Raw genomic sequence first — 23,078 nt, 5'->3', positions numbered from 1 at the left:
TCCAGCCTGGACTGGGAGGGGTTTTTGCCATGATGGTCAGTACGTGGTTGCTCAATAATTTAGCCTCCTCTTTTCTTAGTCAAATTACTGGTTTTATTTATTTATTTATTTATTTATTTATTTATTTATTTTTATTTATTTATTTATTTATTTATTTATTTATTTTAAGATTTTATTTTTTTATTTGACAGAGAGAGAGAGACAGCCAGCGAGAGAAGAAACACAGTCAGGGGGAGTGGGAGAGGAAGAAGCAGGCTCCCAGTGGAGGAGCCTGATGTGGGGCTCGATCCCAGGACTCCGGGATCACGCCCTGAGCCAAAGGCAGACGCTTAATGACTGAGCCACCAAGGCGCCCCAAATTAATGGTTTTAATTTAATGGCATCTTTTATGGACTAAAATAGTGAAAAGGCCAGTACAGAGAGAAGCTAGAAACAGAGCCAGAATGTTGTCACTGCTCCTTTGAGAAAATTTTAGAAGACCTTATTTTAATAGCTCTTCCAGGGGACACCAACTCTGGGCTAATTAAGTACTATACGCTTAAATATAGGCAAAACTTTGTTTTTGCTCCTTTCATTTTTTGAGGGTGCTGGTCCCCTAGCAAGTGCTGAAATTCTCCGCACTTTGTCTATTTCCTCTGAGACCTAACCTGCAGCATATCAGGAAGATGGGTTGGTCACAGGCTGCTTTTTCGTAGAGCTAAGGAGTCTGTGGTTCTGAAGGAGGAGACGTCAGCAGTTAACATTCATTTTCATGTGTACTCTTGTAGAATTTTCTAATATATGTGGAGGAGAGCCTAGAGGAGCTCTGTGAGGGTACTTGTCCAACCATGTCAAAAAATAGCCTCCCATCCTAGATTGTAAGAGCAAGCAAACTTACACGTTTCCTTCTAATACTTTTGTACTTTTATTACATTTAAACCTTTGCATGTCTAGAATTCATTTTCACATAAAGTGTGAGGTAGGGATTTGTGTCCCCCCACCCCCAAGGGCTGCTTTATAATACATACAGTTCTGAATAACTTGTCATTTCTGTGTTGACTTGAATTGTCCCTTTAACTTGTGTATTTGAGTAATTTGTGGATGCTCTATTCTGTTCTATCTTATCAAATGGCTTCATTATCATACTACATTTTATTGGCTAGTGTAGCTACTTTTTCCTCATTCTCTCCCCTTTTATAACTATCCTTGCTATTCATCTATTCGTGTTTATTTTTCCTTCTGAAACTTGGAAGTAACTTACCTAGTTTAAAAAGCATTGTTTGTATTTATATTTAAGGATTATTTAGGGAAAATTAACCTCTCTGTATTTTGATATCTTTCTATTGAAGCATAATGTATATGTTTCCATTTATTAAAATCTTTTAGATGACTGTTTAATTATTACATCAGTTCAGACTTCTCTATAATTTCAGTCCTTTCTTTGGCACTAATTAGGATGACATGTCATCTTTTTTTAAAAAAAGATTTTATTTATTTGACAGAATGAGAGAGAGAGAGAGAGAGAGAGAGAGAGCATAAGCAAGGGGAGTGGGAGAGGGAGAAGCAGACTCCCTGCTGAGTAGGGAGCACGATGCGGGGCTCAATCCCAGGACGCTGGGATCATAACCTGAGCAGAAGGCAGATGCTTAACTAACTGAGGCACCTAGGTGCCCCAGGATAACATGTCATCTTAAAGTTTGAAGAACCTTAGGAGAGAGCTAGGAATTCTCACCTATTTGTTCATTAATGAATTCTTTCATTCACTCATTTAAAAAGTACTTGAGACCAATTATGTGCGGGCAGAGTGCTAGGTGCTTAAGATACATGGTGAATAAATCAAATATGGTCCCTGTTCCCACAGAGTGTACAATCAAGTGCATATGTAAATAGATGCTGATTTTTCCCCCAACTTGGTTATTATCTCTGTTTTCTGGTATTTTAAATATGATCTTTCCTTAGATTCTTTCTTGGTTTGAGTTCCCCCGAAAGCGCACCCTGAGACAAATACTTGAGGGCAAGTAGTTTATTTGGAAAGGGAGTGGGAAAGTGAGGGAATGGAAAAATGGAAAGGAGGAAAGTCATTAAAAAATGTGTTCGTGAGTAGGTTACTACAGTGGACTACTGGGGTTCAGTTCTGCTGGACACCTTCTGAGAGACTCTAAATACTCCAAATCAGCCCACCGAAGGGCAAGGAAACTGGGAAATTCCTGTTCATTGATTGAGGGTTGTTGCTGGGAGCTGTAACTCCCTGGCACTTCTGGCCTGTGTGTGACCAAGAATTCTCCTGCAGCCAGGGCCCATCCTCAGGGAGAGGAATGCAGGGGCTGGAGGTAGGAAGCCACAGATGAGAGGGACTGCACATGGAAGATGCAGGTGATCTGAGACTGGGCTGAAGGGAGCTGCATGGGGCACCGAGGGTATCTACTCCTGACACTGTTCATCTGGAAAAGGAAGACATCTTTGGAAAGTGAATTTACACAGAATGGGGAAGGGGTTGGGGAATGGGAGAGAAAATCAGACGGTGTGGAAAGTCAGTATAGCTCAGAGAATGGTCAATAATATTGGTCAATGGTATTGATTGATCACAATCAAGATTTCACATTCCATTTTGAGTTGTCAGTGAATCACATGGTAAGATTAATGATAGCATTTTGGATTTTTGTATGTTGGCAAGATTTTCTCTGTGATGCTTTTGAAACATGATTTAAAAAGGATTTTTCTTTTTTTTTTTAAAGATTTTTATTTATTTATTCGACAGAGATAGAGACAGCCAGTGAGAGATGGAACACAAGCAGGGGGAGCAGGAGAGGAAGAAGCAGGCTCATAGCGGAGGAGCCTGATGTGGGGCTCGATCCCATAACGCCGGGATCACGCCCTGAGCCGAAGGCAGACACTTAACCGCTGTGCCACCCAGGCGCCCCTAAAAAGGATTTTTCTAAAGAAGCTTACGTAAATTTTAACTTTAGTTCACTTTAATATTTTTAATGGGAAAAATGAAAAATAATAGATGTTACATTAAAAGCTATATTTAGACAATAAGATAATAAGATAACGTGATGGGGGTGTGGATAGAATGGAAGAAAGAGCACTGGCTTTGGGGTTAGCTCTGAGTTTGAATCCTTAACCTTTCCACTAACTGGCAGCGTGACCTTGGGCAAGTTGCTGATCTGTTCTCTGAGCCAAGATATTCTTTTTTTTTTTTTTTAATGATTTTTTATTATATTATGTTAGTCACCATACAGTACATCCCCGGTTTCCAATGTAAGGCTCAATGATTCATTAGTTCTGTATAACACCCAGTGCACCATGCAATACGTGCCCTCCTTACTACCCATCACCAGTCTATCCCATTCCCCCGCCCCCCTCCCCTCTGAAGTCCTCAGTTTGTTTCTCATAGTCCATAGTCTCTCATGTTTCATTCCCCCTTCTGATTACCCCCCCTTTCTTTATCCCTTTCTTCCCCTACTGATCATCCTAGTTCTTATGTTCCATAGATGAGAGAAATCATATGATAGTTGTCTTTCTCTGCTTGACTTATTTCACTTAGCATTATCTCCTCCAGTGCTGTCCATGTTGTAGCAAATGTTGAGAACTCGTTCTTTCTGATAGCTGAGTAATATTCCATCGTATATATGGACCACAACTTCTTAATCCAGTCATCTGTTGAAGGGCATCTCGGCTCCTTCCACGATTTAGCTATTGTGGACATTGCTGCTATGAACATTGGGGCGCATATGGCCCTTCTCTTCACTACGTCTGTATCTTTGGGGTAAATACCCAGTAGTGCAATGGCTGGATCATAGGGTAATGAGCCAAGATATTCTTATCCGGAAGATGTGACCATTCCTTCTTCAAAAGATTATTTCAGTTTGGGTTTTCCCAGAAGAAGACCCCGAGAAGAGAAGCTTTTGGAGTTTGGGGAACTATGAACACTTTAGGTACATTGTGCCTCTGGAAATGTATATTCAGCACATGACTGTTTTCCTCAAGTTAGCTCTAGTGGAATCACTATTTTTAGTTTTATGTTTTCCTGTTAATAACAAGCTATTGTTACAATGGCACATTTACTGTTGCTATGGGTTGGTACCTTTTCTTATGAAAAGGATACATCTTAGAGGAGGTAAATAGGTTTTCCATATTAATCATATACAAGCAAAATACTCCATGGGGGAAAGAATTCATTCTGGCAGAGTAAGGAATGAAGGGAAGACAGAAATGGTAGGAAAACCTGTAGCCCCACATGGAGTAAAATTTAATGTGAAATCCAAGATTTATGTCCCCACTGCTCCTGCATTTTCCTTTTTTCTTTTTGTAATGATGACATTATTTTTTAAAAAATTAGATTTCTTTTCTGATGCCTCAGGTGTTGTGGCTGTGGTATACAGTTGGCAAAGCCTGTTTTTATGAACCCGTTACAAACTGAAGAACCCTTTTCTAACCTGCCAGAGGTAGGGGGTCCATCTTAGCTCTGAAGCCGCATATGTGTACCCCACTGACGGTTTCATGGCTTTGGAATTGTGGGCTCATCTAACCTTTGTACTTTTCTGAGAAAGAAGCTGGCAAGGCCTGCCTGGTAGGTGACTTGATGGGCTCACAGCAGTAGTTCCTGCACAGTTAGAGCTGGGGCTATTTGTTTGCTCCCGGCTCAGAGCCACTTCTAGTAATGACATTGTCAGATGGGGATTTCTGGGTGATAAAACAGGACTGGTGCCTAGATTTGTGTTGAGGCTCATAGGCTCAGAACTGACAAAAGGAGCTGATTGTCTAAACTGAAGGACTGGATGTCCTCCATGGATTTACGAAGTGGTGGAGAGGTGGGGGCTGGGGTATTTGAGGCCTGAAGTAGGATGGTGGAGGCAACTTTTTCTTGCAGGGAGTTTTCTGATTGCTGTTGTATTTCCCAAGGGGGAGGGACAGAGGGAGCTCTGCCATCAACTGTAACCAAAGGAGAGAGGCTCAAAGAAAGCTACTTGGAGAACTTGATCTGCAAGCCTGGAGTGTAGGAAATAGTAAACTGGAGTGTGACAGATGCCTAGTGGGGAGAGGCCGTGGCTACCTGCTTGAGGGGAGAGAGAGAATGAGACCAACAGAGTAAGAGGAACATTCCCTTCCTCTTCACTCAGGAGTCCCAGGCTGAAGCAGGCAGGTCACAATGTACTTACGGCATTCAGGTCTTTCAACATACTCCTTGTATTTGTCAATCTATTTACTTCGTCGCACCTGCATTTCCTTTTGATACAGAGACTATTCATGAGCTAGTATCAAATATCATGATTCAGCTTTTACATATCCTCCTCTAAAGGGCTATCCTTAGAGCTGGCTGCACTTCCACCAAGAGCAGGGGCAAGAATGTGTGTCCTCAGGGACCAGATAAAGGACACAGGATGGGAGCCAGCCTAGAGCTACCTGGAGTGAGGGTACTGCATTAGTTTCCTAGAACTACTGTAAAGATATCACCACAAGATTGGTGGCTTAAAATGACAGGTATTCATTCCTTCACAGTTCTGGAGGTCAGAAGTCTGAAATCAAGGTGTTGGCCAGACCACATTCCCTCCAAATGCTCTAGGGGAGAATCCATCCCTTGCCTCTTCCAGCTTCTGGTGGCTGCTGGCATTCCTTGGCTTGTGGCCACATCACTCTGATCTCTGTGGTCACATTGCCTCCTCCTCTTCGGTCTGTGTCAAGTCTCCCTCTGCCTCTCTCTTATAAGGATACTTGTGATTGGATTTTTCAGTCTTCCTGGATAATCAAGGGTAATCTCCCCATCTCAACAATCCATAATGTAATCACTTCTGCAAAGTTTTGTTTTATTTTTGACATAGAAGGTAACATTTATAGGTTCTGGGGATTAGGATGTGGATATCCTTGAGGGGCCAGTATTCAGCCTACCAGAGGTAGGGAGTCCCACCAGAGAGTTTGTTGGAGGGACTGATGGACGAGCAGGGCTTTCAGGCTCAGGAGGCCTCACTCATGCAGCAGATGCTTTTCCGGGTCTGCTCTGATTTCAGGTACAGCTGTGGAGGGCCTTGTCTGGCAACCTCAGGCTCCTGCTAGCTGTGCCCAATGTTGAGAGAAGGCACAGGTCTTTGTTCTCTCTCAGAGACTTCCCCAAAGCCTCTGAGAAATAGCCTGGAAGGGATGAGGGGTAGTTATTGGAGCCCGGAGCCATCTCAGATGATGGAGGTGGTAGCTGATGGGCAAGAGCCCCAGCCTCTCATCTTTCAAACACACAATTCTGGGAGATGTTTTGTAAACTTTTCAGATCTTAGTAGGACCCCCATTGCCCACAGCAGTAACCTCAACAATACACCTTTTTAAATGACTTTTCATCCTTTTCACTCCCTCACTCTGAGTCCTAGGATCACCTTCCAATTGAATTGTCTAGATACAAATCCTTGTCTCGGGCTTTGCTTTCAGGATACCCCAAACAAAAAAGGTTCCCAGCAGTGGAATCCCCAAGAAAGCCACAAAAGTGCTCCATGGGAACTGACATGGTGAACTTCCATGCTCAGCGAGTACTTTTTGCAGGATGACTTCTGGGAAGGTTTAGCATAATCTGTCCTGGTCCTTAAGCCACACCTCTTGCTACCCCTACTCCCTCTACCATGGAGGAACCAGAAGCACGGAGGCTGGGGATAGGGGAGGAAACAGGCAAAACTGACCACTTCCCATGCTCCCTTCCTCCTCACTCGGGGTTCCAGGCTGAAGCAGCCTGGCCACAGCCGACTTGCTGCGTTCAGTCCTTTCCACATACTCCTTACATTTGCCAATGCATGTACTTTGCTTGCACTTGCATTTCTTTTTGAGACAGAACTGATTGATCAGTTAGTATCAGAATACTGTGATTCTGCTTTTAAGTATCCTTGCTAATGGTTACACTATTCTGAAGAGTAAGATCATCGCGGGGGCATGTCTACACAGTGGAAGAAGAATCCCACCTCACAGACAGTCCTGTCTTCCAAGATAAGTAGCTCAGCGTCTCAGTGAATTTACACAACCCTTGGTAGGTGTTTTTCCCCCCTTGGTAGGTTTTTGGATCATCTATTTGTAGTAGGTTAAATATGGCTACAAATTCTTTGTTGCTACTCCCATTGAGAGATGGAGTCTAATGCTTGGCCAATGGAATGTGGCAGAAGCGATATTCTGGGATTTTCTGAGGCTTGGTCTTAGGAAACCTGCAGTTTCTGTCTGGGTTGCATGACCCTGTCCATCATGCTGAAGAGATCTTGACATACAGGCACTCTGGTCACCCCTCACAGCTAAGTCTGGCCTTCAGCCACCTTGCCAAGGTGCCAGGGATGTAAAACTATGTTGGATTCCTGAGGAGAGCCTGTCCACCAGCTGGGCACCAACAAGTGACCTCTGTCAACGCCATGTGGAACAGAAGAATCACACAGCCACTACCTCCCTACAATGCCTGAGATACAATGATGGTTGTTTTAAGCCACTGAGGTTTGAGTAGTTTGTTAAACAGCAAGAAATAACTGGAACAGTAATATGGAGGAAAGAAAGTATTTTGGAGTCAGATCTGGACTCAAATTCTGCTTCATTATTTATTACTATGTGAACACATTATTGTGTGATCTTAACAAGTTACATAGCTTCTCCTAGCCTCAGTTTCCTCCTGTGGGAGGCAGAGGTAGTTATATCTACCTCCAGCTTCATCATGAAGACAGAATGAGAAAAACAGAAGAGTGGTACATAGCAGGCATTCCACAGAGTTCCTTTTTCCTCTTCTCGGCCTCCCCGCACCCTCTCCTCTGTGCTTTCTGGGATTTCCAGAGAAGGGCTGCAGCAAGCCGGACCACCTACCTCTGCTTCCCGCGGGACTTGATTCTCTTCTCGCTTTTTCCCAGTCCCTCACGGCCATGGCTGTTAAAACCCACCACTTAAGATATCAGGGAAAAGCACAGAATTCCAAAAATGTGCTTCTCATAAAATGACTCTGGACCCTTGCTCTAGGAAAAAAAAAAATTTACTTGACTTTTAAAAAAATTTATTGACTTGAATCCTTACTCTGCTTTAATAAAGAACCAGGGAAGGAAATGTAGAGGAAAAAGGGAGTTACCAAGAAGACTGGATTAAAAAAACAAAACAAAACAAAAAAACTTCCTTGTTGTCTCCCGGCTATCAGTGTTTGTTTAAAGCTATCAGAAGCACAAGGAACAGGGGCTCTGGTTGCCGGTGGAGGAGGTGGGATTGTCATAACCAGAAAGTAGACGAGGCGGACAAGCGGGAGGCTCCGGCGCCCCTGGCCAGTCGTCAGGCAGCTGCACCTGTGCGGCAGGGTCCCATCCGGGCACCGGCGGCTTCTGCAGCAGCTCCAGATAGGAGGCCCAGAAATGGACAGAGGAAGCCCAGAAATGGACTCCCAGAATTGTGTGTTTGAAACATACAAACACCCTAAGCGGCTCATGCTTTCAACGGCTTTGCAACATTTACTTGGCACAATTAGCTGAAATGGGAAATTGATGGGTTCACACTGCCCTCGCTCCTGTGTTTCTGACAGTGCTCCACTCTACTCAGCAAGCCACAAAGAGTCGCCCTTTCTTCCCTGCCTGCAGCTCTTTTGACAAGCTTTACCTCTAAGCAGCTCAATCTTCGCCCAGACTTTGAGCCAGGACTCTCCTGTTTGCCTTCCACACTCCTCTCTTCGCCCTTATCCCTGTCTCTGACCTGCTCGCAGTGCAGACACCTGTGGGATAGAATTCACTGCTGGCCTATTAGGCCCTGACCCGAGGTTTGGATGCCCGCTCCTTCTTTGCATGTTTGTAAACAAAAGTTCCTTCAGAAGTGGAACTCTGTATTCACAATAGCCAAACTATGGAAAAAGCCCTGATGTCCATCTACTGATGAATGGATAAAGACTATCTATCATCTATCTATCTATCTATCTATCTATCTATCTATCTATCTACAATGGAATATTACTCAGCCATCAAAAAGAATGAAATATTGCTATTCGTGATGACATGGATGGAGCTAGAGGGTATTATGCTAAGCGAATAAGTCAGAGAAAGACAAATACCATATGATTTCACTCATGTGGAATTTAGGAAACATAACAGATGAACATATGGGAAGAAGGAAAGAGAGAGGGAAACAAACCGTGAAGAGACTCTTAACAAGAGAGAACTGAGGGTTGATGGAGGGAGGTGGGTGGGGGATGGGCTACATGGGTGATGGGTATTAAGGAGGACACTTGTTGTGATGAGCACTAGGTGTTATATTTAAGTGATGAATCACTGAATTCTACTCCTGAAACAGTATTGCACTGCAGTTAACTAGAATTTAAATTAAAAATTTGAAAAGAAAAAAAAAAGAAGTGGAACTCTCTAGTAAGTGAGGGATTCTGTCCAGGAAATTCTCAACACTTGGACCTCAGAAAGGGGTGGATTAGTTCATGGTCAAATAAATGACTATGGCTAGTATTTGTACATGCAATGTTTATAAAGCATTTTTGAAGTTAAGCTTACGTTAAACCTCACAATTCTCCAGTGAGGTAGGAATTAATCCCATTCAATGGGGGAAAAACTGAGGTTTAGAGAAATTGTGCCCAAAGTCATACATAAAGCTAGTAAGGGACAGAGCTGCACCTCAAATCCAAGTTGTTTGCTACTTAATTCAGTGCTCTCTCACCATTTCATTCTACTTTCTGATTACAATGGATATTATTAATAACTCTTTTCCTGTCCCTGGGTTGGATTTTCAAGTAGGTAAGCATGATTTTTTCCTACCAAAACAGCCAGGATTTTGGCTGGAGAACTAACTGCAGGGCACTGAAGCCACACAGATTGTTATCAACTCAGCTATCCCCATATTCCAGTCAATTTTCCATGAGCTTTTAAAGAGTATTAGAAGTTACCATTCGTGGAGTTCATTCTAGAGCACCAGACCCTGTGATAGTTCCTTTACATACATTATCCCATTAATCCTTGTACCAGCTCGCTGAGATCTTCCCATTTTGCAGATCAGGAGACTGAGGCTCAGAGATGTCAAATAGCTAAGGAGCTATGGAGCTGAGATTCAAGCCTGGCCTTTGACAGGAGTCCTGGGCCTTCTGCTCTCTCCTTGGCCACCCTGCCCCCAGCCCCAGGTCCTTGCTCTCCCTGCCATGGGAGACAGGGGACCAAAATCTTCCACTCTGTCCTCTCCCTCTATGGGTACTTCAGAGGGGATTCCCCAGAGAGAACCGGGTTCCAGTGAGGGATGGCAGAGAGGGGTACAATGCTGGACAGCCCCAGGTAGCATTGTTCACTCCACAAGTGCTAAGGGAGCTTTGATAGAAGGTCCCCCAGTGATGAGTGTGAGTCAGTCCCCCAGCACAGCATGCCACAAGGAAATTTTGCTCATCAGAGCTACGATGTGGTTCACAGGATCATTCCTGCAAGATGAAGGGTCTACCTGTAAATTTGTGTCTTCATCAGATTCTGAGGGATCTATGTTCCTGCCCTCCCAAAACTCCCCCTCCTCCCTGCTTCTGTATGTATATAGGAGCCAAGAAACCCATTTGTCCTCTTGAGAGGGGAAAGGCTGTTATAACAAGATGAAAATGGGTGGCATTTATCCTAACTAGGGACTAGATTACCAAGACAACAAGTTTATAAGGAAACCTCTGGCGACCAGTCTCCAGCACCTCACTCAGCCACAAGCGGTCACCCCAACTAAACAGGAAGTCTGAAATGGTTTCTGAAGACAGGTCCCAAGCTTTGTCCATTTTCCATCACAGGCCTGTGTGGGAAATCTGCAGCAGACTCTTGAGTTTGACGAGGAAATTCTTTATTTAGCGAGGATAACTTGAAGTAAACTGTTCCATGGGCAGGTTTTCCTATGGTCCAGATCCTACCCGTAGCGATTTCTAAGCAAGAAGATCAGCACAGCAACAATTAGGCCAATGACAAATAAATCCCAGTATGGTCCAAGGGTGTTGTCCAATTTCATCCATTTCCATCTCATTGTAAACTGCTGGGAGAGACATTCTGTCAAAAAAAATCCAAGCCTCCCACTCCATCCAGAACCATCATCTCCTCCCATTCCACCATTGAAAGTTGTTCATTGTTGTTTTCAGAGATTTGGGACCTACTGGAGACAAACTTACATTAAAAAACAGAATATCTCGGAGCAAATGCACGGTTTCCAGTTTCATGAGGGCAAAGAAAACAGGTATGTGAGCATCCGAGCTCGTTTGAGCAGCCATATCATACAATCTCCTGGCCAGGTGAATGTCCTAGAAATAGAAGAACAGCCCCTACTCATCAGGTGCAGATTCTTTAGGGGTAATTCAACGGAAGCCATTGCTTGAAATATCATTATTTATCTCTGGCAGGCCCCCTCCATCCCAACCAAGATATTCATGCCCTAATCCTTGGAACCTGTGAATATGTTGTGTTACATGGCAAAGGGGACTTTGAAATGTCATTTAAGTTACAGACCTTAAGAGAAGTAATCCCGGATTACCTGCTCAGACTCCATAGAATCCCATGAGCCCTTAAACATGGTTTTCTCACAGCTGAGGGCAGAAGAGAAATTCAGATATGGCAGAAGACTTGGGAAGGACTCCACTCGCCATGGCTGGAGGGGCCACGAGGAAAGAATGAGAAGGGATGCGGGCAGCCAGCAAGGCAATGGGACCCTCCGTTCTACAAGCACAGGAAATTGAATATGCCCAACAACCCGAGGGAGCCTGGAAGTGACTCTTTCCCAAAGCTCCCAGGGAAGAACGCATTGATTTCAGCCCGTGAGGCCCTACGCAGAGGACAGGTCGAGCGCACCCAGACTTTTGACCCACGGAAACTGAGATACTAAAGGTGAGTTGTCTTAAGACACTACATTTGCGGTGATTTGTTACACGACCAGACCTTAGATATGATTCCTGTTAAAGGAGCAGGAGAACGCTAGATACGAACAGTAGAGCTCCCCCCAAAAATGACAATACAGATACTAACAAGCAGGTAAAATTCCTAGTTTTCTTCATAGTACTTATCAGACCTGAAGTTCCAGAATTTGTTTCTTCATTTGCCCTTGTCCTCAAGGACCTGGACAACCTGTTAGCCCCTCAATTCCCAGTGCTTATTGAAGTGCCGAGTACATAGCTAGTCTCTGATAATACTTACAGAATGAATGAATAAACTATGTAGGTCTCGGCTGGAATTTGATTCCTCAAAGGACATACTGTAGTTCTAGGACCCTTTTCCCCAACTAAATTACTCCATGGCAGATAAAAAAAATGTTTTTAATTTTCACCTACTTACGGCTTGTTTTTGTTTGCTCTATTTTTGCTTGTTTTCCCAAACAAAGTTAATGGAAAGGCTAAGTAGAGTTGCTTTTAAAGGTTGAAGTGCCTTGGGCCAGTCCCAGAATTGTACTTAGCTGGCTGCCTTTGGATTATTTTCCAATGGGTAAGAAGAGAGATTTTTCGCTAACTGTGCTTATCCTGTCTCTGTCTTTGTTCTCCATCTCCCAAACCCCCACTGCACAGAGTGCAATAGTTGTGAATCTCTGTGCCCCCGGCTAAACCCTCTTTTTGGGTGGTATTCCCTCTCAGCTGGGTTCTGCTTGTCATTTCTTAAATTTTTTCCAAAGCTTTGTGGTCCCATAAATTGATTTGTTGGAGAAAGAGGAATGTTCTTGCTTAAAAACTTAAAATGCAGGAGACTGTTCAGAACAAATCTTCCTGGCAACAGAGAAAATGGATGCTATAAAAACTCTAATTTGTGTCTCTAACTCCAACAAATTCAGTGGGTGTTCATTTGAAAGCACCCTGCAGATTATAACGGCTACGTCACCCCCACACGTGAAAGGCATATTGACTTTAATAGGGCATTCAGGGAACAGCAGCCTTTGTCAATATCTCAGGCATTCATTCTTATTTGAAGCAGGCAACAGTTATTAATTTATTTCTTGAGGCACAAGCATCACAATTCAGTTGCTTAGTTTATAATAAAAACTAGCAAGAAGTACCATTAAAGTGGGATGAGCTCACTCCTTACTCCGGGGGAGCCCCACAATTCTCAGTGGGGGTGGGGCTGGACATGAAAGTCGTTCTTTAAAATTCCCAGAGAAATTCCTGAACCCACTGGCTAATTAGGGCAACCCATATAAAAGAAATTTTATTAGTAGGCTCTAGAAAAGACTCCTTGTTCTTTGATCCTTACTTAGGAAAAAATTCCAAGTCTTTCAAACAAAAAATTTCCTTTCAAAAGTGTTTTGATGATGGCCAAGGGTCATCAAATAAGTCCATCGCACACCCAGTCTACTTACGTTTAACTTTCCTGTGGTACGTTTGAGCTTATTGTGCTTTAAATTCACCAACTGAGGAGATGATGTAAACAGATCTGCAGACTCTTCTTAAATAATGTGTTTCCAACTAAAATATCAGGTGTGTCAAAGTCCTACCCAATGTTCACAATAGCTTCTTATAATTCAAAAATACAGAATTCTCCAGCAATTCTATGGTTTATGAAAATTGTTCAATTACATGTTGCGGGAGTTTTCCAGTCCTGAATCTTTGGGTGTATCCAAAACTTCTTATATGGGGACAGAGGTCATTTTTTGAATAATTTAGTCTTGTTTTCTTACTATAAATATGCCATATTCTAATTGGAGAAAACTTTGAAAACATAGAGCTGAACAAATATTAAAAGCCACCTACAATTTCACTCTACAGAGATAAGTACTGATTATATTTTATACACAACCTTCCAGCATTCCAGCATTTTTATATATATTCACATAGACACATACTTTTAACTTAGGAATTTTCCACTTTGCATAATATTTTGTCTTTTGCTTTCTATATGTAACAATATATTTCAAACAACATACCATGTCCTAAGATATTCCTTCAGTCTATAATATTTTTATATTTAATAGTTGCATAGTATTTCATAATAATGGCTAATGCCATTATTAAATAATTCTGTGTGCTAGTCACCACTGTCATTTATTTAAACCTCATGACAATTATATAGGGCAGATGATATTAACTCCACTGTAAAGATGAAGACACTGAGCCGCAGAGAGGTTAAGTCACTTACCTAAATTCATGGGACTTGTGAGTGGCAGAGCTGAGATTCAAATCCAGATAGTCTCCTTCTAGCCTGCTCACTTAACCACGGGCCATAGAATACCTGGTGTGATGGTACCCCACCACAGGACGGTTTATAGAACATGCCTTCTATTTGGGAGCAGTTTGTTTATTTGTAGGTTTTTTTCTGTAATAAGTAAAGCTATCCACATACAGTTTTTTGTTTTGCGCACTTCTGATTATTAGGTGATAAGGCATTTATTTCAAAAGAAGTCATGGCCATTTCCAAGAGCTGTGTGTTTTGTCCTGTCATATATCTGAGAGGGCCATTTTAAATATCTAACCCGAACTTGTCCTTTCCATAAAATAATTCTATTCTGGTGTTTAAAGCTTCAGCTCTAACACTTCATAAGTGGTCAGACCAGACAAATAAGAAATGGAAATGCTTTGTGCCATAATTACTTTTATGTGTGACAGGTCTATTTATAATTTATTCAGTGGATGTGGTTTTGTTTTCTCTGTAGGATCCCAAAAATGTGTTATCTGGTAGGTCTAACTATATATGCTGGAAACTCATCTCCAAAGGCTAATTTTCCCCCCACCGTTTGTCTTAATTTAGGATAGATTTCTTAGTCATTATCTTAAAATATACATGCTTTCTTCCATTAAAAAAAAATTGTCATGTGTTTCTTCTGCTTCATGGTATAAAATCATTTTAGAACAGGACCCGGCAGTACTGATCTGTCCACCTGAATTCATTGTTCCCTCATTCACATTTTCACAGCACTTTACATGTGTAAGCATGCACCAGTGCCATTTTAGGCTTTCACTACAGCTATGGACATGTCTCTTCCATAGTAGACTATGAGCTCTTTGAAGGTTGTCTTGTTCCTGTATCCCTAGAATGAAGCACAGTGCTTCCTGACACAAAACAAACACTTGATAAACATTGGAGTGAATAAATAAAGAACAGCAGGCACAGTACCATGGTAGTTTAGAAGCAGATGCAGATGTTTTTCAAATCATTGAAGGGTTCATGGAGGAGACAATATGGGAACTGTTCTTTGAAAAATGCAGAGTGATCAAAACTGTGGGAGAAGATCATTCCAGCAAAAGGGCTGATATGACCAAAAGTCAGGAGGGTTTAGTTCAAGGTCTCTGGTTGGGGGGTGGGCAGAGCAGGGAAGAAAAAGTAGTCTAGAAGATAGGGAAGTAGGTTAGGTCAAGGAGGGTTTTGAATGCCAGAGTAAGAAGTCTGGACTTCATTAGGCATTACAAGGTCAATAAGACGCTTCTATTTTTGTGTTTGTTTGCTTGTGTTTTTTGTGTATGTACATGGTTTGGGGAAGAGTGAGGTGGAGGAGTAACAGTACCAGATTTGTATTTTATCAAAAATAACCTGGTAGTTCTTTGTTAGTTGGGTTATGTATTAACTAAGGTAATGCTAACATCTGTAACAAGTAAATCCCCAAATTTCAACGTGGGTATTCCTGGTTGGAGATGAATTTTTTTCACATGGTAATTGAGGGACCCAAGCTCCTTCCACCAGGTGGTTCTGCCATCCCTTAGAACCTCTATGTGTTCTGCATTCAACCAGTGAAAGGGCAAAGAGACCAAGGAGAAGCTCCATGTACTTCTTAGCTGCCTTAGCCCAGAAATGACAGCCTTCACTTTTACATCCGTTCCTTTGCCAAGAACTAGTCACATGGATGAAAGGGAGCTGGGAAATGTAGTCTCTGACTAGGAGACACATCTCAGCAACAAGTCCTCTCTCTGTGAACTGGGGACTAACATCTTTGGCAGACATGGCTTTTTCTGCCACAGATTTAAAGGAAGAACACTAGAATGGGAGACCACTGAGAAGCCTTTACAACAAGCCTACATGAGTAGAAACTCTGGCCTGAGCCAGGACACAGAAGGAATGGACAAGAGGGGATGGGTGACATATTTTGTTCATGGTTAAATTTCTGAAGTACTTCTGAATCAAGCATAAATTGAGATAGTTTCATAACGACTTGTGAGCTGAGTGCTTATATTTCTACATTAGTTCAGGTCCTCTCCCAGTTTTTCCTCAGGCATTATTTTGTATTCCCAGACCAATGATGCAGTCGGTCTTCGTCCACGGTTTAAGTCAAAGAGCTCATTGAGCTTAATTCAAAGTCATAAATTGGGGAATGAGACGCTTCTCAGTGAAGTTATTAGGATAAGTCACCTACATCACCCTAGTCCCAATGTCCTTTCCTAAAGACAGATGAGGACAACAATGTCCCATATTTTTTTATTGATTTACCAAGGGTTGATTTATACCTCACTTCCTTCTCCCAGAGGGCTTTATGTTTACAAAACCTTTTTTGATACTCAGAGAAATCCTGGTAATGATATTATTATCTTTCCCACTGATTTGCATGAGGATTAACTAATAAAGAGGATTGTGAAGTACCCTGCCGAAGAAATGCTTAATTACTTGATCGCTTAAATGCTGTGAAAGTCTGTTCTCCTAATTGCTTTGCTTTCATTAACCATCACTGGAACAAGCTTTCGGCTTTTAATTATCAGCGTATTCATTTTAAGGATTAGAAAAAGTGGTATCTTCTTGTTAATTTGACTATAGATAGCAAGATTAATAAACTTGGCCCCTGGGTACTTGGTTATTATTTTTCTAATTGTGAAACAGAAGATATTAATAAAGACAAAGAGCAATGACTCCTCATTAACTAAATCTAATATTCCCACATCTGGGTCTGAGTAGAGCCCTGTTTTTTGGTTCTGGTTTTGGTTTTTTACATGTAGAGACTTTCTGTAGTAAAATAGACACCTGTGACTTCAAGATACTGATCAAAATGAACTACCCATGATTTAATGGGACCTGGACAGGAAAGACCAGAAATGAGGCCAGAGAGAGATTTCTAAGTTTTTTCTAAGCGTAGGAAATGTATGTCTCGACAACTGCTATTTGACATTGTGAAGAAAGTGACTGGGAGAGAGGTTATTAGTGACTCCAAGGAGGTAAATCAGACCCTCTGACGCGGTGGGCCATCTGGGCTCTAGTAGAGAGCGTCCTCTCTCCCGCAGCTGGTTCTGTGTCCTCCCTGCCCCCAGGGTCTTAAGGCAAAATGGCCTCACCGTGGTGAGGATAAGGCTGTCTTGGGGACCAAGTCCTTGAATCAGGTAGGACAGGTGAGCTAATTTGAATGTATCCTGTAGAGCGGGGTCACTTTTATCCATGATACACACGGTGTTCCTGTCACCATTATTGTTACATTTTAAATGAGGAATGATGTACAAAAGCTTTAATTTTAATGAAGCTTTACTTGGCAGTCACTCAAATTCTCTTCTGATCTAAATACCAGTCATGCCACGCACTGACTACAGAGCCCCTTCTCAAAGGCTTATTGTTTTATTTCTAAACCTGGGGAGGGGAGGTATCATTGTTCTGTTTTACAGCTGTGGATGATGGTTGGAAGGGAGTAGGGTGTGGCTAAATGACATCAAAAGAAATCTTCTGATTTAGCTATTTGATCCTATTTTACAAACACAGGAAGCTTGTACCTGCTAAGAATGGGGAAACAGACTGGATTGGGGTTTGTCATCCTTTCCATTGCTTAAGGTGCTGGGGATGATGAAAAGTGACCAGCCAAAAGGCAGGCCCCAGTGAGACCTCAGGAAGATCTGGATTGTCGGTGCCTGGATATGAAGCCCTTGGTTGTTGCAGGGTGTACCATTAGCTGTCAGATAGGAAATTCCCCATCAATAACTCTCAACTACTAGCACAACTGGAAGAAAGAAGAAAGCATAGAAAAGCTGATAACCCCCTCATTATTTGGCTCTCAAAATGCAGTCAGGAGTATCCCTGATATGAAATATATACTTAAGCACTAAGAAAGAATCAAGGCAGAGCTCACTCTTTCCCCCCAAAATCATGGGGTCAGACAGACCTGGGTTCAAATTCTGACTTCGCCACCAATGAGTTCTGCAAAGTTGGCCATGTGACTTAACCTCTCTGAACTCTTGGTTTCCTGATGCATACATTGATGACAGTGATAGGGCTTATCTCATTGAGTGGTTCTGTGATTTGAATGGCATAGTATATATAACACACCAATGCCCGGCTATTACTATCATTATTGATATTTAACACACCTTTCTCACTGTGTCAGAACCCAATGCCATCTTCTGCCTTAATTACACTTACTAAGGGATTTACCCAATATCTCCTTGTCATGTTAGCTGTCTTAATAAATATGCCTTTATCTCCTCAAGGAAAGTGTAGTCTTTGAAGGATGGAGATCTATTTTCTTAGGATACTCTAGGGTGCTCAGCACTGTGTCATGTACACAGTGGGTGATTTATAAGACAATTCTGGATTAATGTCACCTTGGTATCCAGCTCTGACCTCATTCTCACTTTCTCCTTGCTTACTGAGAGCTTCAGAGTCAATGGAAATTTTAATGGAAAAAGGCCTGGAGGTGGAAGGGAGTAGGGGCAGGACCCACTACTATTGTTGAAAAAAGCTTGAAGTTATGAATCTAATTAGCCTGGACTAGAATTATTTCAACTCATTAGTTATGTCTTTGGGCATAAATGGAGAAAATAATTTCCTCCTTATAGGGTTCACGTTAGGGTAAGTATTATGTGTTGGCTGGGCGGGGGGGAATCTCAGCAAATGTTGTCTTTTCTTTCCTTCCTCTACACTGATGACATCAGTGAAATTAAAAACATTTACAAATTTTCCCTTCCCATACAGCTGCCTTACTAGGTTTAGATTATTACCTTTGCGATACCTAAACCGTGTTCGTACATATAGGCCAGATTGAACATGGCTTGTGCGCTGTGGTACTTGTCGGCTGCAATGCTGTAATGTGTGGCTGCGGTCTGATAGTCTTTCTTAGTTCCGTAGCCATAGTAATGGTAATCTCCAATTTTTACTCTAGCGAATGCATTGCCTGATAGAAATGTTAGAAAGAGAAGAAAAAGAACTCTGATGATTCATGTACAGTTTCTAGTAACTCAACCTAATGGTAATATACACTAAAAAGAAAAACAAAACACTCAGAATCTTAGAATCAAAATTAGATATAACTTCTGGAATATAAAATCTAACACTCATCTTTAGCTGTCTTCATTGCAGGACAACTCCCATGGTATAGTACGAATGTTCTTAAAGAATACAAAATTAGGAATTTTACCTATTAAATTTATTTTTTGAAGGTATGTCAACTCTTGGGAAACTGGATCCCACCCTTCTGGTTCTCAAACTTCACCCCTGAAGGTCTGCTCTCCTGCATCACTCAAGTCTCCTTTCCTAGATCAGTCCCATCAATCATTTAAACACACATTGGTATCTTCTGTCAACAACAACAAAAAAATCCTCTCTTTATCCCATGGTGCGTCCATCTAACTACTCCCCATTTCTCTGCTCCCTTCATACTCAGCCTTTTTCAAAGTGTGTTCTATACTGACTATCTCCAAAGCTTCACCTCCCATGCACTCTTCAACCCCCTCCAATCTGGCTTCTGCCCATCTCCATGAAACTGCCACTTTCAAGGAGGTTGATAACCTCCATGCAGGTGAACCCACCGGTGACTTCCCTGTCCTCATCTTACTGGACCTCTAAGCAGCCCTGTAGTCATTGGACCTACCTGCCCATGCACTTCCCTCTCTTGACACCAGTGACCTTACAACCTCCTGATTTCCCTCCTGCCTCATAGGCCTCTCCTTTCCAAACTCTTGCCTGATTGGTCCTCTGCCCAGCTTATAAATGTTGGAACATTAAGGGTTTGTTATTTGGTTCCTTTTTTCCCCTTTCTTCTCTTTCTTCTCTTCTCTCTTCTCTCTAACCCTCCTCTCTCTACCACTCTCCTCTATCTCTTTTCCTAGGTGATTACTTCCATGCCTATCTTGATGTTCACTCTTCCTGAATTTTATCTATAGCCCTGTCTCTCCCCAAGCCCCCAGCTCCTCTAATCGCCTCTTTGACTTCTCTACTTGGATCTCAAAGCATGCAATCGAGGTTCCTAACACCAAGCTACCTACCTCCCTCAAACCAAATCAAACCAAATCATCCTTTCCTTCCCAATCTCAGTGCTAGTGCCATTGTTAAGGCCGTAAACGTAAGATAGTTATTCCTAGTTATTTCCCCCTCATTTCTTATTGAATCCTTCAGCAGGTCCTACCTCTAAAACATACCTGTTTGTTGCTGTCTCCTTCACCACCTAGGTCAAGCCTGGATAACTACAATAGCCTCCAAACTGTTCTTTTTTCTCCACTTTTCAATATATTCTCTGTACAACAGCCAGGATGATTTTTCTTTAAAGAGAACGTGCGTGCGCGCGCACGCCCCAATTGGGGGGAGGAGCAGAGAGAGAGAGAGAGAGAATCTCCAGCAGACTCTCCATTGAGCGCAGAGCGCCCACACAGGCCTGAGATCATGACCTGAGCTGAAATCAAGAGTTGGTCACTTAACTACGCCCACCCAGGCGCCCCCCAGGATGATTTTTTTTTTAATGTAAAGTCAAATTCTGTTATTCCCGTTAGCCCCAAAGTGCTTCACTTTGCACTTGGAATAATATCCAGACTCCCTACCTGACCTCCCAGTCCTGCTTCATCTACCTTCCACCTCCCTGACTAGCCTCATCACATGTCACTTTCTTGATATGCTCTAGCTTCCTTAATATTCCGTAATACCCCTTCAACACACCAAGCTCATTCTTGCCCCACGACCTCTGCATTAAGATTCTTCATGTCCCTCTGCCTGTCATGTTTGGACTTCCTCTGACTCTTCATGTCCCTGGTTTCTCATTATTCAGGTCTCACTGCAAATGTCACTTCCCTCCCAGAGGCCTTTTCTGACTGCCTTGTCTAAAGCGTCCCCTCACCCCCCACCCCAGGAGTTACCTATCTCACCTCCACGTTTTCTTTCCTTCACAGCACATATTGCTGTTATCTTATTTGTTTACTTTCTCTCTCTCTCAAGAATTTATTTTCTCTCTCTCTTAGGAGGACAAGAACTTTGAAGTTCTTGATCACTGATACTGTCCCAGGCCTACAACGGTACTTGACAAATATTTATGGAATGAATGGACAGACACGGTAGGAAACATTTTAGAAAATGCTTTCCCCAAATGTTAAATAATTTAGAATCTTACTTTTCAACAAATTTGGATATATTCAGGAGTAGAACAAAGTTCACGTGACATTTTAAGATATGAGACTTCAATCTCCCGAAGGCCACTTAGGGGTGGCCTCTAAGGGTTCCTTTGGGGTCCAAGTTTCCATTCACTAGGAAAATGTTAATTGAAAAGATGAGGGAATGCTAATCTAGGACATCCGTCTTAGGTGTGGCCAAACCTTCTGGCACGATCTAGACTTACCTAGAAAAGGAGGAAGTGCCCTGTGTAGTATGGTCTGAGGTGTATAATTAAGGGCTACAGGATTCCTTCCATCCAAAATTTTTCCCGTATTTGGCCTACTGCAATGTGTAAAATCCTTTGAAACTGATTCCTTTGGGTACTGAAGTTCTTTTAATCATCTAGAATCCTTTATTAAAATGTAATACCATGAACCATCATTACCTCTTTCTGAGTAGAGGTATCATCCTAAAATTCATAAGCCGCTAAAGACATTGGTTAACAGGGTTTGCTTCCCAGATGCTTCAAAAGGTACAGGCAGCTGGGGGCAAGTCTTTATAGCAATGCTACCCAAGAGAGGGGCCTGGACGGACCTGGAGAGGCAAAAGGTCCTTAGAGCCTTAACAAGAAACCTACTCCATTTCTAATTTTTCCCAAAGCTGTCCTCCATCGACCTGAAGATTCTTTCTGGGCCGTAACCATGAAAAGACAGGACTTCTGTGCATTTTCAAGCAAGAAGCAGGACCTCTGAAGTCCCTGAGCAGGAAGGCAGCGAACAAGCAGGTTTTCCAGAGGAGTCAGCTGCACTGTTATTAAGGGGCTGACTGGGGACATATGGTGCCCCTGGCAGGCTCTCAGGGGGTCACTCGAGAGCGGGAGGGATTCCCCCCTTGAATCTCACAGTCACAGCGTGTGACTGAGTCCTGACGGGTCAGCACTCTCCTCACATGCAGCCACTGCTGAAAGGAGCACCACCAGCGCTGATGAAATACTTTCATTACGACGATTTCGACCTCAGGTGAGGCTCTCAACAGCCTCATCTCCAGGGACACTCATGCCTGACCTCTCTTGTGACACATAATTATTCTTAGCGGCCTGACCATTTTTTTTATGTTGGTGACTTCTGTTCAATATTAATGTCCCCTCGCTTTCAATGTCTCTTTTCCTCAGTGCAATTTCCATGCATTTCCTGGCTTGGAATAAGCCTCTATTGGCCGCACTTGAGCTGATCTACCCCAGCTGAGAGATTGGTGTTGTTTCCCTATGCCAAACAAGGTCTTCATTGAATTTTAGAAAACACACTTTTCTTCTTTAGGGAATTTTTCGCGAAATCGCACGGCTGGCTTGCTGCTCTGTCACTGGCTCGGCCGGATCTGCGAAGGCACCCCTGTGACTTTTCCCCTCGGCTTCGTATTAGTGGCAGTTGAGAATTATTCGGTATCCCATTCACTAGTTGTGGAAAAGAGATGATTCGACCTTACCATGAGACGGTCTTAAGTAAAAATTGCTCTTTCGCTGCATGAGAGTTCCTCACATACCCAAATCCTGATCGTGAGAGCTCCGCAGCCTCCGTTTGCTTTTAATAATGCCACCTGCCAATGCTTTCCCGCCAGCGAGAGTGTATATTCTTCATCCCAGGTGAACCCCGTAAACGGGGCACAGGAACCCCAGGAACAGGGACAGCATCCTGATATTTGACTCTGGGCTTTGTTCTGTTTTGTTTTCTGATGCTAACATGTTAACAGTTATAGTAAAGATCTGAAATTTGTAAGTGTGCTATTTTAGAAGAGCAATCAAATGAGTCTTAGATCCATAAATAATTTTGCCTTATAAATCCATTGAGACATAGGTCACTTCTCTGATAAGTTCAGAAAAAAAACCTCAGCAACTGAGGGACTGAAGTCAGAACAAGAAAACTGGTTTCCTGAGTAAAAACTGTCATGTTT

The 23,078-nt window shown here is 42.6% G+C and overlaps 1 protein-coding gene across 3 annotated transcripts in view; it reads right to left on the bottom strand.

The window, feature by feature from the left end:
- Nucleotides 1–10,821: 10,821 nt before the first annotated feature.
- The window catches only part of SEL1L2 (SEL1L2 adaptor subunit of ERAD E3 ligase), a 61,826-nt gene continuing 49,569 nt past the window's right edge, over nucleotides 10,822–23,078 (bottom strand). Inside the window, exons 15-17 of one of the 3 annotated variants that reach the window (XM_040637969.1) lie at nucleotides 18,776–18,948; nucleotides 11,078–11,206; nucleotides 10,822–10,941 (exon numbers count right to left, since the gene is read on the bottom strand). In XM_040637969.1, coding sequence (XP_040493903.1) covers nucleotides 10,822–10,941; nucleotides 11,078–11,206; nucleotides 18,776–18,948 — 422 coding nt within the window. Of the gene's footprint in view, nucleotides 10,945–11,077; nucleotides 11,207–18,775; nucleotides 18,949–23,078 lie in introns of all 3 variants that reach the window. The other 2 variants (XM_008703452.2, XM_040637970.1) reach the window with 2 other exon arrangements.

This window comes from Ursus maritimus, unplaced genomic scaffold (genome assembly GCF_017311325.1).
Source record: "Ursus maritimus isolate PB19 unplaced genomic scaffold, ASM1731132v1 scaffold_22, whole genome shotgun sequence".
Taxonomy (NCBI): Eukaryota; Metazoa; Chordata; class Mammalia; order Carnivora; family Ursidae; genus Ursus; species Ursus maritimus.
Note: the sequence above shows the minus strand (reverse complement) of the source record. Positions and strands in the feature narration are given on the sequence as shown.